This window comes from Pelecanus crispus, chromosome 10 (assembly GCF_030463565.1).
Source record: "Pelecanus crispus isolate bPelCri1 chromosome 10, bPelCri1.pri, whole genome shotgun sequence".
Taxonomy (NCBI): domain Eukaryota; kingdom Metazoa; phylum Chordata; class Aves; order Pelecaniformes; family Pelecanidae; genus Pelecanus; species Pelecanus crispus.
In genome coordinates, this window is record NC_134652.1 from 32,071,850 (window position 1) to 32,091,654 (window position 19,805).

Genomic DNA, 19,805 nt, shown 5'->3' on the forward strand with positions numbered 1-19,805 from the left:
TGTGAAGAGCTTTTTTCATTTCTAGCTGAGTATGTAAACTTCTATGACAGACCTCAGTTGGACTCGCAGAAAACTTAGATGCAGCTTGTGATATATTACTTGTCCTGTCTCCCTGAAGAATTTCAGCTAGCATTAAACCAATTTCCTGCAAAACTTGGTAGTCATTTCTTTTACTAGAATTGTCTGCTTGTACCTTAAAGTTACTTTATAAACCTTAAGTGCAGTGATGGCATTTAGATGATGTTGTTTCAATTTGAAAACAAATGAACAGAAGTCCGTGGAACAGTACCAATGCACACTTTCCTCATCAGGGGAGTTGAAACCTTGTGGTCAGTGCTACGAAACTTCTTGCCACTTGGGTAAATGTTAGCTGATGAAGTTTTATGCAGTCAAGACTAGTGCTACAGGATGCTAAAGCCTTCAGTTTACTGATAAGTTGAGGAAGCATTTGCTGCCTAACAAATTTGATCTGTTGGGGTTGCATTCTGCCAGTGGAGCCTCTTTTATTACTAAGCATGTTCTCTTCTAGCGATTTTTTTCTACGTGTCCCTGTCCTGGTTGCTTCTGTTTCTCCTGTTTATCTCATTGTGTGCTACTCTTCTATGTGTCAGGGTCTTCTGCATTCCAGTCAGACATCTTATCTTGCTTCTCCTGTCCCAAGCAGCCAGTACAGTGAGTGTTGATAGTAACGGTACACACCTTGGTTCCTGTGTTTGGTTATACTGTCTCAGAAATTTCAAAGAAACTTCTGTTTGCCTTGTTTCCAGGAAATAACACGCTTGTATTTCTGGGTATCTTTGTGTGTGTGTGAGGTGCAACAAGAGAGTACGGCAGAAGCAGTCTTCATGAAACTCTGGTACCAAATCCACCGAGCTTTTGTTGGTATTCAGGGAAACCAAAGGGAGTGGTTTCCCTATGAGTTTAGAGGACAACAGGTGGAAGACAGTACTGTCTTTCCTGGCATTACTGTTGTGTGGATGCTGGTCGGCTGGAAACAAATCTTACAAAGCCTGACTTCTTACAGTGGAATTTGTTCTCTTTGACAGCATAAGATGCAAGTGTGGCTATAGGTCAGAGAAGTGCAAGACTAACTTGTAGCAGCAGCTCTTCTTCGGATCTGTAGAAGTTCATCGTGAAAACCTGCATTTCAGAAGCGATTTAATTTAAAATCGTGATGAGAATTGCACTTTCTGTATTTATTCTGGAAGTCCAAATATTTTAATTTGAAGCAGCAAAATAAAAACAGCTGCTGAAGTTGTGTGCCATTCTCTTCAGGGTGCACTGATCAAAACTTCTGATACAGTTTGTAACAGGGACTGTGGCATTTTTAGTACAGGTATGTCAGTGGATTACTTTCACTGGTTTTAGTATCTGTACAGTTACTGCATTAGGCAGTGAATTATAGTAAATTTGCTGAAAATTATCCTTAAGTTCATCAGTGGGTTCTGTGGCCCATGCTGATTTTCATTTCTGCTGTGATGATGCCTCGCTACTACCTAGTTCTTAGACCAGGGATATCTGAAGGAGCAGCTGTAATCTGCCTCTGCATCCCCTTCTGACAACAGTAGGCCACTGTAATGCATCTTGTAGTATTAAAAACGAATATATGCAAACTTAGCCAATTCATTGATTCATACATGTTTTGTGTTTCCAGTTGTATTACCTGTTCTTTTTGAGTTCTGTGCAAAAGCAAAAAGTACCTAAAGTAGGGCATCTGAAGCAAATCAGACGCTAAAATCTGTATTGCAAAACTTTCATTTGAAACACTAGTGTAGTTGCAATAGCTTGATGTAAACAAGGATTTGGGGTGGTATGTTAACATAAGAATAAAATACAGCAGTCTTATAACCGATGTACAGGAAGGAATTTTTTTTTCTTATATAACTGGAAAATGCTTTGTAATCACTCTATTCACTGTAAGTCATTTGTGTGTGAAACATTGAATGGCGATTGACTCCACTGAAAATTTTGCTGCAGACTTTCTCTCCTTTTTTGTGTCGGTTGTATAGATAAATAAGTGGTTATATTCAGGGTTTACGATTTTTTTACTTATTTCAAGTTAGTGCATATTTTTGCTAGAAATGGTGAGAAGATTTTATTATAGCAAAAACTTTAAACTGGAAGGCTTAAAAAGTATAAACCAGGTGGATAAGGACCTCTTTAATGTTTTTTGTAATTGAACACTGGATATTTGATGTTATATTGTGACTTTTCGAAGTTGCCTGCAAGGGTGATTATTTTTTTTAATAATGCTTTTCAGTAATAAATTCATCTTTTCTTGTAGATAAAATACAGAATTTGAATGAAGATAATGAGAAGAACAGTCATTTCATCTACGAGAATGCTGAAGACGGTAACAAAGCCAATGCTGAAACTACAGATGCTTCTGGATACAACATTGAAGTCAAGGACTTGCCTGATTCTTGGGACTCCCACATCGGAAAAACAGCAGACTCTCCATCAGAAACATCTCAGACGAAGGGGCCATTAACAACTCACTTGTATGAATGGGAAGATGAAACTGAAGACACCAGAACTGGAGAGTATATATTAGATTTTGACAATGAACATCTCTCAGAGATGAAGAGCAAGGATGAGGAGTGTGATAAAGAAGATACTGAAAATCCAAAGGAAGCCATTAGTGAAGAACTTGTGCAAACTGTTCCTAGGCCAAGCAACTGTAGGACATACTGTCGATCCAACAAAGCAAAACCGCAGGGGGCAACAAATTTTGACAAGCTAATGGATGGCGCTAGTCAGTCTTTATCCAAAGCAAACAGTGAGTCAAATAGCGATGGTCTGAACCCGGCAAGAAAAGTTTCTTTAAGTAGTGGGACCAGTTTTAGAGGGACGGTTGGACGGACTAGAGACTACACTGTTCTACATCCATCTTGCTTGTCAGTTTGTAATGTTACTATACAGGATACCATGGAACGAATCGATGAATTTACCACAGCAGCCCCTACTGACTTGGGAGAAGCTGGACGCTTAAGAAAAAAAGCAGACATTGCTACTACAAAAACTACAACCAGGTTTCGACCAAGCAATACTAAATCCAAAAAGGATGTAAAATTAGAGTTTTTTGGGTTTGATGATCAAGATGAGGGAGGGGGAGATGAAGGCGCCTCTAGAAGTTCTGGGAGTTCCAATTACAAAATCAAGTACTTTGGGTTTGATGACTTGAGTGAAAGCGAGGATGAAGATGAAGAATGGCAGGTAGCAGAAAGGAAAGCTAACAAAAAACGAAGTAGAACTGCACCATCTTCTTCGCTACAGTCAACCTCTGACGGCAATGAAAACTGTTCCCAGGATAGCCAGCTCAGTACTAACGCAGGTAAGCAGAACTCTTCTGGAATATATATTTAACATTTAAATTTAGTTGACCTTTGTATTTTGTTCTTTTTGCAATATACCTAGGAGTTTGTTGAACAGTACTACCGATTTGGAAATCTAAAAGTTAAATTTGCTTATTTCTGCTGTGGTCCTGTCTGGTGTTTCATAGCTGTCTTGAAGTATGCTTTATACCCCTTGATCTTTTGCCAGAGGCAGAGTTTTTTCTTTTTGAACAGAAAATTCTTACCTTTTTGGTGTGTTGGGCGTACAGTACCTATGCCTGGAAGGCAGATATCTTCCCACAGAAGCTCTACATCAACCCAGAGTTACAGAGCCGAGTGCAGAAATTTAAGTAGCTCTTAAAGATGTTTCCTTTTTGTGCTTTTGAACACATTTGTAAACAATTTGGACCTTTCTCAAGATCTGTCTTATCTGAGGATGTACGGCTCGAGGGAGAGGTTGTGGGGACCCATGGAGTGCCAGCCAAAAGACTGGCTTTGGGCGTGCCTCTGCATATTGATGTATTTCTGCTTTTGCTTCCAGTTTTCAGATATCTCCATCTTCTGCATAGGCGGTACGTGTGTGTGTGTGCACACACGCGCACACGAGTAAAACTGTTCACGCAGAATTTGCTGAGCAGGTTCTGGTGTTTGAGTGCCTTTGAAGAATTATACTTGCTCTGTGGCTGGTTGGGTCCTGCGTAATGACTTTGATCAAGGTTGAGGTGTGTTGGTGAAGAAGAAAAGGAGTAACTTGGGTGAAAGGTTTCTTTTAGCTTTTTCTTTTTTGAAAAAGTCTAATGCCAAAGTATCATGCATGTTGGAAAAAGTATTTCAGAACACTGCCGCTGTTCTAGGGAACCTTTTGGTCCTCCATTTTGGAGCATGAAGCATGAGAAGTTTTTATCCATTCACTGAAGTTGTTACATTTTTAAGACTTTGGCAAGATGTGTTTCATTGTGATGGGGAGAGGGGAGGACTTAAGTCTAACCTCACAAATGTTGGAGGAGCTGTTATTTCCTGCAAATAGCTTCTGCTAATATAACCCAGAAAGAAAATTTCATACAAAAAGCTGTTCATTTTTCTGTTCTAACTATAGCAGTCTTTAAAACCAGAATTGTCTGTAAGCCTTTTAATCAAAGGTAAATGTAACTGCAAGGTTTTTTTGTAAATTCCAAAAGGGCCAAATTGATACTGATGTTAAATGAGAAGATTGTGTTTTCAAACAAAAAAAAACCCTTGATTTATTTCCGTAAAACTTAATTATGATGAGACACTTGCATTCCAGCCTCTGTGGAAAATGGGTTTAACTTACAGGGCCACTGATTAAATACTCCATCTGAGTCCCTTTCTCTGATAAGTCTTTGTTCAGCCATTTATTTAAAAAAAAAAAAAAAAAAAAAAGAATCGCTTATACAGTTAATGCAGCTGAGATGCTGACCCATCAGATAATCCTTTCAGCTGCTGTCCTCTGGAATCTCAAAGTATCTACAGTTTGCATTCAGCACTGCATTCACCAAGGAGGCCATTGTACTCCAAGGTATCACAGATTATTTCTCTAAAGTATTTTCCTATGGGATTCCCATGGCACAGGTAGATGTAAACTTGTGTTTTGTTAGTTTCTTAATAGAATCTCCACTTCTCAGGTAAGAGCTACCTGTCAGTGCCTCTGTTGAGAGATGCTTCCTCTTTATTTTGCGTCTCCTTTGCTCATTTGATATGTGTTCTGTGCTACTGTAGCCAGCTGAGATTTAACTTGCATTTTTTCTTCTGAAAGTTGAAAGGGTGATGTGAAGTTTTTTCCCTAAGTTGCAGCACATTCCCTAGTTCAATCCTGTAGTGCAGGTTGTAAAAACAGAGAGTCTGGTGTTGCCCTAAAATTTGTAGGACTCTTTGATATATTTCATGCTGTCTTCTTTCAGACCTTGGAAAATTTTGAGCATCATGATCACTCAGAACAGCCATATTAAGGTCCTTAAATATAGTGATGCTGAGTCTGAGAATTTATCAAGGACTTCTGGATCTAAGCCTGAAGTTGCGGTAAAATATGTGACATTGCTGTGAGGTATCGTCTTTACATACGGAAAAAAGTGACTTCTGCATCCATCAAAAATGTCAGGTTTAAATCCAAGCCTCAGAAAAAGCTTTCAGAACATGTCGGACAATAAAACTTTTTCCTGAAGTTACAAACAGTACTGAGAGGTGCTAATGCTACCCGAGTTCTGTGTGCTGTTCTTTTCTGTACTAATGAATAAATCCACAGATAAAATCCAGTGTTCCCATTCCAGGTTGACAGGTGAAATGCCAGATTGCCTCTCTGAATTCCAGCCCCGGAAATTCCTAAGACTGATATTGATGTTCTGTGTGTAAAGAATGTTACTTGGTGTAGTCAGTTTTTCAAGAGATTTGATGCTTTCTGTTACAGTCTTTTTTGCCGTAGTACTGATTTGGTTACTTACCATAATCTAGGCCTATTTTTATGAAACATATTTTAGAATCTTAGCATCATGCAAAGATTTTCTAACTGAACTGGAAACGGATTATTCCTTCCAGTCTAGTAGCTCACAGTTGAGGGATTTAGTAATACATATTTAAATGTTTCTGCCAATGAAATTTAAGGAAGCACTAAAGACTCGATGGACAATATTGTTGGTGCAGGAAAAGATGCAAAGCAGATAAATTCAGTTTTAGTTAGACTGTCTTTCACTGAAGTGTCTCTTCTGTTGTTCACTGGTATGATAGCCTTGCCTGCTGAAACGGTTCAAAAACATCAAAAAACCCCAAACAAAAGCCAAACAAATAAAACCCAAAACAACCCCAAACCATGAGATGCTCCGGCTTTTAAATTCCTAGATGCTGTTCACAGACTTCTCTTTTTAATTAAGGTACCTCATAACTTTATAAGCCTGAGATTTTTGGTGAAGCTTTGAGTCCTAGTTGAAGTTGCTATTTTTTTTTCTTGCCGTTGCAATCTGAAATTCTCTCATATTAGGCGGCGTAACAGCCCAGTGAAGCAAAGCCCCTTTCACTCATGAGACTCCCAGTTGTAGTCTGCCAGAATGCCAGGGGCTAAAAGGACTGATGAGACTTTACTAGATCCAAAACAGTACCTGTATCATTTCCCTAGCCAGCTTACAGGATGACTTTAGTAAAGAGAAGCTTTTAATACTGGAGGAAAATGACTTAATTACTTGGCTATATTAATCAATGGGGAGTTGTATCCCAGAGAAATCTGAACTAATGACAAAGAAGAGGAAGGCTTAACCAAAAATAAGCTTCAGTTCTGAAGAGCAAGCCTTTATCTTTGGGACAGTGTTAGGCTTCTGGAAATAACTGTGCTATCAGTTTGTTTCTGTCTTTTTCTAAAGATCCTGCCATGGCTGTCAGTGGTTTGGGTGGTCACTAAGATTTCTAATATATTTAACTTCTGAACTTGTCGTCTCAGAATGCTTTATTTCCCACCTGTTCAACTGGGACACTTAGGACTATGTTAATGCTTGTTTTACTACATTTCATTTTGGCCAATGACAGTAAAATCATTACAGAAAGTGACAGGCATAAAAAAAAATGCTGACTAAAATTAAACATTTCCATATCTCTCTGTAGATTGACGTAAACAGGATAGAGCAGTTGCCCTGAAACCTTCCGCTAAAGGAAGATACGAAGATATATCCTCTCTAACATGCTTATTTTTATTTGGTTCGCCTCCTTCACTGTGTATCTCATAAGCAGTGTAGTAATGATGAACGTAATCTTTCTGGATAATAAAATAGCTTTTGTATATCAGCATCTAGCACTCAGTTAATTTCTGGTGAGCAAACTTGCCCTGTTGTTTGGTTTTTTTTTTTTTTTTTCTCCCTTTGCATCTCCTCAAAAAATGAATCACCTTAATTGGGTAAATATTTTTAGCCAGTTAAGAGTACATCAAAGTCCTCAAAGGCAGAGTCCTGTTTGGACTTTAAAAATCTTCTGCAGAATTACCCCCAGGCACTAAAACAAACTGGGTTGTTTTTCCCCAGGAAACTTACTGTGGTGTTGCCTTGTAGTTGGTCTTTGAACATCTTTCCAATTCTAGCTGAGACAGGCAAATTATCTCAAAGATTATAAATGCCTTGAAAATGGTTGGGTAGAGGAGAAAAGACCTTACATGCTCCCATATTAAGGAAAAGGTCAATATGCTCATCTTTTCTTTGAGGAGGGGAAAAAACATCCGTACGAGAGAGACAGTGGAAAACAAGCTTCATTAGTGTCACTGCTTACCAGACGTACTTGTGTCTTTGTGTGGCTCAGTTAATGTTCACAAAAGACTTCTCCCACACACCCTGTTTAGTTTAGATTTGAAAATCTGGTAAGATATGTATGCAGAGTGTTTTTAGGATACCTAGAAGGCCTCACAGTTGTTCAAATAAAAGCATTCCAGATAATCTTACAAAACCTAATCATAAAAGTGCTTGATATGCTAGCAACATCAAAAAATGCAAAATTATCCTATTGTAAGTAGGAGTTGAACTGTTTTTATCGAGAAGTTTCTTTGAATTTAAAATTACCTAATTTAAAAGGCATAGTTCAGGATCACATAGTAGAATTCAAAGAAAGAAACTTAGATGATTTTAAAATTGTGGCTTAGTTGATATAGAGCTCTATTAATCATTATTAACCACAATACCAGCTCCAAGTCTTAGAGCAAGGCACTGAATATTGTGCTGATGTGGTGGGTGAGAACACATCTTGCATTTCGAGAGTGACTTGCATGTTTGTAATTGCTGTCGTCAAATGAGTTGCTTTTTAGCTTTTAATCTACAGTAGGAGGGTCCAGTCCTGTTGGTTTGACTTTCTTTGGGACTTGCATTCAGGGCCTGGCCTCTTCAAAAGTATTTCAGGATTTGTAAGGATGTGTATCAAAGTACTTTGATTTGACTCCTTTAATTGGTTAAGTTGACTTTTATGTAGATTTGGAAATAGTTTTGCTTTATTTAAGTTAATGAGAATTGGTCTGTAATATTTTTCACCTGTTAGAACGATTTTTTTATCAAAACATCTTTTCAAGTCAGTTATTTTCAGAGGGATTGTTCGTGTTGTGTCCTTAAGCTCTTGTGCTGACAGCACACAGCTAGACTGAGAACCAGTGGGCTGGGACACGAGAGGCTGGCTCCTGCAGGTGCCTTGCCGTGGGCATCTTGCCTGCCCTGGTGCTGCCAGGCCTGTTGAAATTTACTGCCATTTAAGAAACTTCTGAGTCTTATTTTAAGAATACTTATATCCCCCAGACTACATAAATTTTGTGTCCTCGCGAGTGCCATTAGAAATTTGCTTGCCTGATTTGCTGTTGATTGCCTCCTTACCTAGGCGCTTGGCCAGCCCTGTTTACTGGGTGTGAGTGCACTTGGGATTAGAGTAACCGATGCAACCTGCTTGTATTTTTGCAGTGCAGTTTTCAAATAGCAGCAGCTTCTCTGGAATGGATTGGTTTTCTAAGCTGTTTATCAGATGAAACAGTGCTTCTCTGTGCCTGTCTTTATTTCCGTCTTGAAAGTTATGGTAACTTCTGGTTTGGGCCAAGTAAGAGAACATAAGCTGGTCTCCCAGGGATAATGCTTCAAATACAACACAAGTTTAAAGAAAAAAAAACCCAGGACAAGAATTGAATTAGATCAGTGAATTGTAGATTTACAGTCCAAAACTGAGTACCAGAACTACTGGTAAGGCAAAAGTACTGAATACATTGAAAGGCCATTTCAGCAGTTCCTTCTAGCTGACTCCTTTCTGAGCTGATGACCATATTTTTTAATACTGTTTCTAGCAGAATAAGCAAATATAAACAGGCTGCCTTCCTGAGAAGTGAAGTAGGATCGATTCTTCGGTCCTGTAATCGTAGCGGGAGGTATTCTTCTTCTAAATCTCTTAATGTCACGCTTTTGAAGAACCCCATCTACTGTTTAATTCATCTGCTGCTCAGAGTTGTAGCAATACGTGTAAGCAAGCACATATAAAAGGTAACCTGCGATTCACAGGAGTACAAAATGGGAAATAATAACTTGAAGCTTACATAATGGGCAAGAGGTGCTATAATAATTGTGACCATGTACCTTGTAATGTATCTTCCATGTATTATGACAGCCCAGTCAGTAAACGTGAGCTCCCTCCAGAACTGTGTTGGGCTTTAAAGCTGATTTTTCTGATGAAGGTTGGTTGTTAGATAATTTCAGAAGCTATGCATGTGGAAACGTCAGATGCAAGAAATGCTCTAGCAGTTCAGCAGCTTTCAATATGGTTGGTTTATGTCTATATTTACCTTTTACAGATCTTCTGGAGTTTTCGGAGGATGCATCTGGTGTGCCTGAAGGCAATAAGAAATCCACAAATAAACAAGGTGATAAATCTAAGGAAAACACCAGGAAGATTTTTAGTGGGCCAAAGCGGGTGAGTAATGATACTGAGACCAGGAAGTTCCAAGTAACCAAGAATAAAGTTCTTACTTTAATTAACTCTTCAGGATTGATGTTTCTTCCTATATATGTAACAGGGCTTTTGTCCCAGTTTATATCTGCACTTGAGATAATTTGTTGACTTTTAAGATTATATCTGGAAAAGTAAAACCTTCAAGTGCAAAACTTTTGTATCGATTACTGGGAATTTCACTTGTCAGATGCAAGTCTGGGGTTGTACAGTGGTAATGCGCAACCTAGTTGCATTCCCTTCTAGATGATTATTAAAGAAAAGTGCCATTAAATGCTGTGTGTGGTTGTTTTGGGTTTTTTTTCTTTCTTTGCTCTTCCAAGAAATGTCTATCATATTACAGGATTGAACCTTTCTAAAAGCTTCAACTTTGGCATTGGTATAGTCTTTGTAAGGACAAGTGCCTTTACAGCATGTGAAAAAGTGAGATTTTTCTTTTAGTTAAAAAAAGAAAAGTAACCCCTGATCCCACCCCTATATACCCATACTATGGAGTATTCAGTATGAATTTGCCCTTTCATACAGTGAATGGGGCTTATTCATTTTGTTGATGCTAGGTGTCGTTTATCTTACCTGTTATTATAGGTTAGTCAGTATTTTGGGGATTTTAAAAATGTGCATACAGCAAAAATTGCATTTAGCTATTATGCGAAAGTTTGCAATAGTGGGAGCTATGTAATCTCCATTAAATGACTTGGTTGTCTAGGATACCCATTTCTAATGCTTTAAGGCCTTTTCATATGCTTTTTGCATAACATGTTCCCGTTGTCTGGTGAAGAGAGTTAGCTGGCTCACCATCGTTGCAATCCAGAACTGGTGTAATAAGAGAAAAAGGGAACTGGAGAGGGAAATGCACTTGTATTTCTGCTTTCCCTTTGAGTTCCATAAGTTTTGCAAGACCCAGCAGTTGCATGTTATAATAGAAACTCTTTTATATGTGTTCAGCCATCTAACAGTTCTAAGAATTTTTAAAAAAAAAATTTTCCTTGTTATTTTTCCTAAAGAATTCTAATAATTAAATCACACTCTAAAATTTCTCCAAAAGGTAGCTAATTACTTGTGTTATATGATAGTTTCACTTGAAGTAATTTTTTAAGGTTGGTTTTTTTTTTTTTCGTTTTCTGGAACCAGAAGATTTATTGTCTCCCCAGCTGTGTTGACATATAATAATTTTCCATTTTAAAATGTGGATTTGTGAGTGAAGGAAGGAGGACAAATTGGGTTTATTTCTCAAAACATGCAAGGGAGTATTTTCATTTGGGAGGACAGGTGACCAATAAGTACTGTCAGTTGCAATGCCCTTTTGAAAAGAAGTATCGCTCCTTGTTGGTTCGTGCCTTTGGACAGAATGGGGAGCTCTTAGCTGCTAACTCTTGCCTCCAGAGTTTGAAGTCAGGCTACCAATAAGCAAGGAGGGTCTTTTCAGAACCAAAATAGTATTTCTTGAAGATGAGTTCTTCAGCTTCTGCTGATTAAATGATCACTTTTTAAAAATCGTCTTCCTATCAGTGAACATGTTAACAATAGACTGGGAAACAGAAGTACAGGGAATGTAAATTTAACTGTACCTTTTTTGCTGTATTTTTTTAGCAGCATAAACCAGCTGCGAGTGTTCTGGTAAATATGGAGTATTTTTTTTTTAACGCTTAAAGATCTATATGCTTCAAATCCTATTCTATAATAGTATTTTATGTGTCTCTTGTTTAATCTTTATACTTCAAATATGTAAATGTTAATATGAAAACCGTTTTAATGGATTTTGAATATATATGCCATGAGATTACGTGGAAAAAAACCTTACAGCAATATCATAGTATATGAGAGAAAATGGTTTCAACTCTAGAAAACTCTCAGTTGGGAATAAACTTAATTCAAGTGGGAAAGGTGAGAATTAAAAGCCTTTTTGACCCTGTAGTGATATAATGGACCTAGAAGTAGAAATTGCTGTAATTGCAATTCAGGTTTTAAACTTTAATGCTCTCTAATCATATGGCTGTTACATGGAGTTACTAAAAAAGCTTGTAAAGCTTGTTCTGGTGGTAATTAGAGACGCTATAATTATCTTCCTAAACTATAGATATAGACTCTTAATCTCAATTGCATCTTAAGGGAATTTTCATTCTGGGAATGAAAAAAATGAACTAAAAGTATTAACCTGACCAGAACTAAATGATCTGAAAAAAAAAAAAAAAAAAAAAAAATCTCTGGAACTTCTTCAATGTCTCATCACCATTTTTTTTTTTCTTGTAGAAACTAGCAGATATAGTATTAATTATTTTCTGCTAGGTGGTGATGTTAGGGGTATGTACGGCACTTTGCGTCACACTGAGCTGAAAAGTAAACAGCTCCGTTACTCAGGAAGCAATAGGTGGTATTGTTAAACTTCAGTAGTTCCAGAAGGCTGAAGTATTTTTTCCAGTTCGTAGTCAGCAGGACTCTAGCCCATGTTTGTGGTTTTGAAACCTGACCATTGTACTCTAATATTAAAGTCCAGTTCTTGAAACTCTGAGCATATGCGTAATAAAAGATTACAGACATTATTGACTTAGTGAATAACGTGTTCCTAAAAACTGCTTTTAACGTAAGGAGTCTCACTGAAATCACTGGCTATTCACACACATAATAATGAGCATAAAAGTTGCAGTAGCGTGTACGTTATGGTAGGTAAAGTCTCAACCAGAATTCTGCTTTTAAGTGAATTAAAACTTGTTATCATGAGCTTGAGTTACAGGGGGAATATTGTGTTCCGTAGCAACATAATTATGTACTTACAGTACATAAATATTGGCATTACTTGACTTGCAAATTATGGGTGTGAAGCAGACATGAGTAACATCTGCAAAAGTTTGTTTGCAGCTGTTTACAGTTTTAATTCAACTGGTTAGGTAACTCGTGCTCTAGCCTGTAAGTTTGGGAACTCCGTGGGGCTGTGATATGCCCACCTGCTGGTCCCTTTGAGCTTAGTTCCCCTTCTACAGATGAAACTAATTCTCAATGATCAGGCAAAAACCAGTAAGGTATGCAAGAATTTTTTTGTTGCTGTGGTCCAAATCTGCTCAGACTAAAGGCTTGAAAATAGGAACCAGAAAAATTCTTTCCTGAGATTTCTTGTTCCTACCGCTCTCACCACAGATTTGGGCTAGAGTCAGCAAATGAGGAGAATCAGTTTTTGTAGGAATACTCTGGAACAGTTCCCTATGGTCTTATGCAAACTATATGTGTCTCTAAATAGACACCTGGGAAAAAACCCCTTTAGAAATGTAAGATAAAGAGAACTATCCCCAAACTTAATCTTTTGATTGATCAGTCCTAGAAGTTGATGACTATGCCTGGTATGTTGTGCCAGAGCTATACTGTCAGTTCAGCGTTTCTGTTGTCCAGCATGTCATTAAGGACCACCAAATCCTCTGAACTGCAAATTTTCTGGGATGGCCCTCTGCTCTTAAACTTGACATGTATGATAAAGAGTGACCTGCAACTCTGTGCTGATACTAGTTCTGCCTGTGGCCATAGGAAGCCAACCTAGACAAGGTGAATACTGATTACCTTTGAATACTTCAAGGTAAGAATGTAAATAGAATTGCAAATCATAATTAAAAGGTATGGGAGCTTTTCAGCTTGAGGGGCCAGGGAGAGGGGGAAGGCTATAATCCTTCTGTTAGTGCTCTTCAGTGCTGCTAAGATATATGGGAAGACTTAACTGTTGCATGAAGTAGGACAAAGGAGGTATAACAGAAAAAATCACTGACTCTTTCAAGTAGACATACCCAAAAGCGGTCTCCATGTTGTGTTTTCTCAAAGTAGCATGAAATTTCAAGGTATTAGATGAGTGCTATATCAGGACAGGATTTTTTTTTTCTTTTTCCCTGTGCCTTAGAATAGGTGAATTTTAAAAATTTGTCTCTTGGAATTAATTTCTTAGATGTTGAATTTTTTTGGACTGAGTATATTTCATAAAGCTTCCATGCTAGTATCAACAGAATGCAATTTAGCACCTATAAAAGACTGGCATTTTCTTGAGAGAGTACAACATATCCTTTTTATGATTAGTAACATGAGGAAGAAAGTACTTACTGCATGGACAGTCTACATTGGTGATTCATGGACTACTTCAAACTAAAAACTAACCTGAGTGTTAGTCCATTGCTTAATGACTTCTGACTTCAGTTAAAATTTGTGGTTTTGCTTTAACTACTCACTTTTGCAATAAGAATTGAATGCTTATAAACAAATTTAAACTAGCTTAAATATTTTTTCTTATTCTCTTGTCTTGCTGCGCCTGGAGAAATTTCTCTAAACTTGCTTCTTGAGGTCTTAGCTCTAGAAAACCTGTCTGTTTTGCGACTCTGTGCATTTCCCCACATGTACACAGTGAATGGGAAGAACAACATTACATCATTGTGTGCTTCCCCCCCCTTCTCCATCTTGTGCATGCATTGAGTTGTACAGGAAAAGGTACGGAAAAACCTCTTTGCCACTAACTTGATTATCATAGTGTTTCCTTTGGTCCACTCACTCAAGTACTGGACCATTGAGTTTCCTGTGCAAAGCACTTCCCTTGTTTTTAACAGCGGCATTGCTTGAAAGTTACTCTACCGGTGTGGAATGCATTTGTCAGGAAAAGCTGAGATTTTCTTGTATTATGCATCAAAAAAACAACAACAAACCCCCCCAAAAACTTCCCCAAACCCAACAAAACTCCACCTACTGTAAGGACTGGTTTTGCCTGAAAAAGGTAAGAAATACTGACGGAAGTGTTTGGTGAAGCTGCCTTTGCTCTCCTTTTGCTCCACCTGCTCGCTCCTGTTCCTTTGCTCCTTCAGTTTCCCGAGGTATGTGTTGGATTAAATTGAGGAACCCATCTGTCTTTAAAAAATAACCCACTAAAAGGAAACATTTAACATAAATCTCAGTCGGGTTCACTGGGAGACTGTAAACAATTGTATCCACTCAGTTGAGGGAACCAAAGAAGAGAGATTAAAACGTCTTAACCTGGTTAAGTCAACATTGCAACTGAGAAATGCTCACTGAGCACAGCCGCTGTTAGCAGGATTACATGCATTACTTTGATCAAGTGACATCAATAGAGTTAGTCATGACAGTAGTGTTGAATACATGAATGAAATCGTTGCTGAATTCAGACGTGGCTTAACCAACAGACTGCTGCTGAACTCTGTATCCAGGATAAAAACTTGATCCAGTCATAACCCTGTAACTATTTGTTACTTTTCCTGTTTTATTCAAGTATTATGAATAACTGCTGTGTTTTGTGCCCAACAAGGTACAGAAATGCGTGCAAGATTTCGAAGTCTGTTTTTTGGACAGATCAGTTGTAAGGACGTGTTAAATCACTACTGTGTGAAGAGCACTAATTTCAAGCTATCAAGGGCTGAACCAGAAAAAATTTTTTTTTTCTTCTGTGTGACTTCAGTTTGATCTGCAGTGAGTCCATAGTTCGTTGTTTAATTGCATCTTTCTTGTCCTGTAGACAGCTTTTTTTCCGTGAATAGGTTGTTTTCATCGAGTTGCCATATTCCTGTTACAAATTTTAGGCACTGTGAGAAACTGTCAATCCTTGAAAATAAAGCTTCTGTGTGATCCTGTTGTTCCTAATAGGATTTGCTGTAATACAAGTTTAAGGGTATAACCTGTGAGATCTTTTACAGGTTGATGTGTGTTTTTTCCGCCAGTGTTTTATGCTGACTGGAAGAAGCTATAAATACCAGCTTGAAACAAATGCTGTGTCTAAGTTTACTTGAAGTCCAAGATGAAATACTTGTACCTGATCTTTGAAAGTGTTTTGAAATTGAAGAAGTACAAAACCATGCATGGCTCTTGGTTTGACTGAGTATTCTTACGGCTAATATGACAATGACGTGTGCGTGGGAGGGGAAAGAAACCAGGCTGTACTGTGATCTGTAGTTTTCCACTTAGCTTGTGTTATACTTTAGAGTAGATGTTTATCAAAGACATCCTGCAAATAACATTTATTTTTGCTTGCCTGCAAATGAATCTGTTTTTCCCCAAATTAAATTTTTAAAGATTTTTTTTTTTGGTAGATGTTAGATTTAATGTATGTGAAGATCAATCTATCTTGAGTGCACAACTTCAGGTGGTTTTGGTTAGTTATTTTTCCATAGCTGGTTTCAAATAAATAGTCTTGGAAAAGCAGCAGTGGCAGCATAATTTTAAAGTTTTGCTGTATCAGTCATAGTCCTTTCCATACATTCAATGGTAAGATCGGAGTAGACTGGTCAGAACTAATTTTAAAAAGTGCTCATCTTTGTCTTGCACAACCTTTAGGAAAAGTGTCCTACCGAAAGGATGAACAGTTGTAACAAAGCATTTTTTCAGTGCTACTGAACTGCTCATACTGCCTGCATTGAGCTGCTATTTGCATCCTAATTTAGGATGTCAAAATTGCCTTTTTTTTTTTTATAGGAAAGATGATTATTAGTGGACATTTGCTATTCTGACTCTGTTGAGGAGCCAAGCTGAATTTTGACAATCAAAATATTCTGTGAAATCTCTGGCTTGTGTCAGTTTAGTGCTAAGCCAGCAGTCTGTTTCATCAGCAGTTTGACAAGCAGTGGTGGTCAGATCTGACAACCTGTGACAGCATGTTGCTGCTTCTGCAGTACATTCCTTTCATTTACGGGTTGGTGCTTTTGGCAGATGGTCTGCCCAGTCCTGAACTGAAGTGGTTTTTGGGTTGGGTTCCGCGCACCACCACCCCCCACCCCCCACCCCCCCCCCCCCCAAAAAAAAAACAAACTTTGTTGGAATGGTGCACAAGACATGAGCTGTTCTAAGTGTTAACCAATTATAAACAGCATGTGTATTTTAAGTAACTTCTGCATTGTTGGAATAAACATTTATTTTTAAAAAAAGATAAAAAGTGAGAATAAATCTCTGAAATAGTTGATTTGTTAAAAACCAAAGCTTCATACTGATACGATTATTTCACTTAACCTTTGCAAAACCAGGTTCTTCAGTAAGTGTATTTATTTAATACTGGCTTCCTAGTGCTTACCACTTAGGGACTTTTTTTTTTCCTTCTGGTATTAATGTAAATAGACCAAAACCAGTTCTTAATTTTTAAGTTAGTAAACAGGATACTAATCGGGGCTGGCAGGTTTTTAGATTAGTCACCTAATTTGAAGAGTGAAGTAGCCACTGTAATTTTACTGAGTTGAGTTGGGGCCTAACACCTCAAAGCCATCTCAGAGTGAAAGCAAATGCCAAGAGTTGTTCTGTTAACTTCAAGATAATCATTTGATGCTGATCAAAATTATCTTCTTCCCACTCCTTCGTATTACACTGTGGTGAAGAAGGGTGTGTTCTGGTAGATGCTGAGCTGAGATCCTTCCATCTGGCAAAACTGCTTCCTCATCTGTCCTCCATATGCAACTGTTAGGTAGAACTGTGGTAGCAACGTTGTTGGAAGTGCATTTCTTCTCCTGTGCAGTGTCAAGAAAGATGTTAGCAGTTGAAACGTAGCTTTGTTCTGAGAAAGGTAGGGATGCAAAGTGCAACGTGAAGGTAACAGGCTAAGTCCTCATAGAGGCAAGAGGAACAAATGAAAAATAAGCATAGAAATCCTTCTCCCCTTGTGTGTACGTAACACTTTTCGGGAAGTAGAGAAATCAAGTTGAATGGAAAATGTTTAATGTCACAGTGGAAACTGTGTTTTATGCTTCCAGCTCCTACTGGTATTAACTCTTCATCAAGAAGCAAAGATGCATTAAAACATTCTTGAAACCAGATTCTCTTTTGCATCTTCGCATTTCTGCCCCCCATTGGTTATGTAGTTCCCAGTAATTAACTCAGTGGTTTAGTAATTAAGCAATGCAGGATAACTGTAGGGTAAATGTTTCATTGCACAAGGCCTCAGTCCTGTAGAACGTTCTAAAATGGGAAAAACACTCAAAGATTAAAATATACCAGTTTTATTTTCCAGTGGGAGCTTAATTTATATGCAGATGAATATGCAAAATTGGCTGTCTTCACCGCTCCCATGTACTGTATGAGCGTGGTTGGTTCGCTCAGCTCTGTGACTTGATGTACATTAGATAATAGCGCAATGCAACGTGAGCACGTCTTGAGAGTGAAGCAGTTGGTGTTGAGGGCCCAGTGTCCCCATTATACACATCTAGAAGTTTTTACTTTGAATTAGCTTTATTCTGATCTGCTTTAGGGAAAGCCTGGTAACAGCTGGCACGAGGTAGGTGTGCTCTGGAAGAGCATCTTCAAGTTTGGTTTCATTGGAAAGGAATCAGGTGAGCGTACTCGGAGACTCAGTGATGCAAACCACAATGTCGTAACTGAGGCCACCTGGGAGGTTTATTTGAAAAACGTTTCACTGATCCAAATGGAAACGCTTATGTGGATGTGCATGCACGTGTGTGCGCTCCAGCCATATGACCTCTGGAATTCCATTGTTGTTGCAATTTTGTAAGGCTTTCCTGTTAGTAGATTGATGCACTTTGAGTAGATTAGGATTGGGGTGGGGAAAACGGGGGGAGGGCTGATGTGCGTGTCTGCCTTTATGTAGCAACAAAGAGGGCAGGAATTTTGTCTAACAACTTTTACAAGGATGTGTTTGTGGCAGTACAGTTACTTGACAGCAGATGCAGGTTTTTCTCTTGTGATTGAAGTGATTTGTTTCCAGTATGTGGCGATATGTCTAAACTATTGTACCCTGTCCCTTTTAATTAGACTTAACATAGGTTTCAGGCCAAATTAGTAACCAGAACCATATGGCTTCTGCTTCTGAGCTGACCAGTTTTGAGTAGACTCAGTGTTAGCAGCACACAGAACACCATTAACTATTTCTATTAAAGAACAAATCTCGCATTTATCAAACTGTCCTGTTTCTTCAAGTTAAATTGTCAAGTTTCACTTGGATGTTTGACCCATCGTCTTGTTCTGCCCTGTAGGCCTCCTTTTGAGAGTTGGGGAAGAAAAAAGATTTTGCGGTTTCTCAGAGGTCTGATGGAAGGAAAGCTTCAGTGACATTTTTCCCCCCTGCTCATTGTGTTGTCTGCCGCTGATACTCTTCAGCCTTGTCTGACTAACAACTTGTAGTTGTCTACCTATGTGCATGCATAAAGATTTTTGTATACTGCATTAAATGCCATAGCAGCTCACGATTAAGTGGTCCATGGCACCCAGAGGTGATTTATTGGCACTAATCTGCTACTGTGATCCAAATAAGAGAGATTCGGTTCACCTTTTGAAGACAGAATAAATGACTTGGTCCTGGTTTGCTCCTGTTTTTTAACTGCAGTTGGAGACTGCTATCTTATCCGGAGTCCAAATTAACTTCTTTTGTGTTATATACACATGGCTCAGCCTGTTCTGAACTGATATTCCATCTTCCTGTTTTGAAGTGTAATTTCTTTTTCTTTGCTCTGAATGGATGTTCATTCCTTTCCTTTTTCGAAAGAAACAGTCCATGATGAACAGTGCTGTGCTGTATAACATACTTGTTACCTTTTTCCTGTTCAAAGTGGGACATGCAGGACAGAGTACTACTCTTCATGATTATGACTACCGAGTGGTAAATAATCATATGTTTTGGTTTATTGGGTTTTTTTGGAACTTGTAGTTTTGATGAGCATCTGGCATACAGCCTTATCAGGATATCTGTTAAAAATGGTTTTGGGTTTTCTTTTGCCATTGTCTGCTACCTTGGAAAGTGTTCTTGCCTGCAAATAGCTGCTGTCTTTCTTGTTTTTCTAGTATTTTCAGTATGACTCATGTCCCTGGCTCTTATTTTCTCCTATTCTTGTATCTATGAATGGCAGGCAGTGCTGCATCAGTGTGTGCAGAGTGCCAGCTCTCAAACTTCAGCATTCAGGCTTTTGGGGATGGGAGGTTAAGCATGACCCATAGTTTATGCCATTTGGAGATGATCTTATAAAACTGACAGCCCTGTGCATTTTGTAAAATCCCTGGCATTAGTTCTGGTTTGGCATCTGAGTTCACCCCCCCAGAACCACGTGCAGAGTCCCA

The 19,805-nt window shown here is 38.4% G+C and overlaps 1 protein-coding gene across 5 annotated transcripts in view; it reads left to right on the forward strand.

The window, feature by feature from the left end:
- The window catches only part of WAPL (WAPL cohesin release factor), a 72,431-nt gene that overhangs the window by 19,918 nt on the left and 32,708 nt on the right, over positions 1–19,805 (forward strand). For all 5 annotated transcript variants that reach the window (XM_075717486.1, XM_075717484.1, XM_075717485.1 and 2 more), the window contains 2 exons: positions 2,285–3,334; positions 9,634–9,752. In XM_075717486.1, the coding sequence (XP_075573601.1) occupies positions 2,285–3,334; positions 9,634–9,752 (1,169 nt within the window). The remainder of the gene's footprint in view (positions 1–2,284; positions 3,335–9,633; positions 9,753–19,805) is intronic.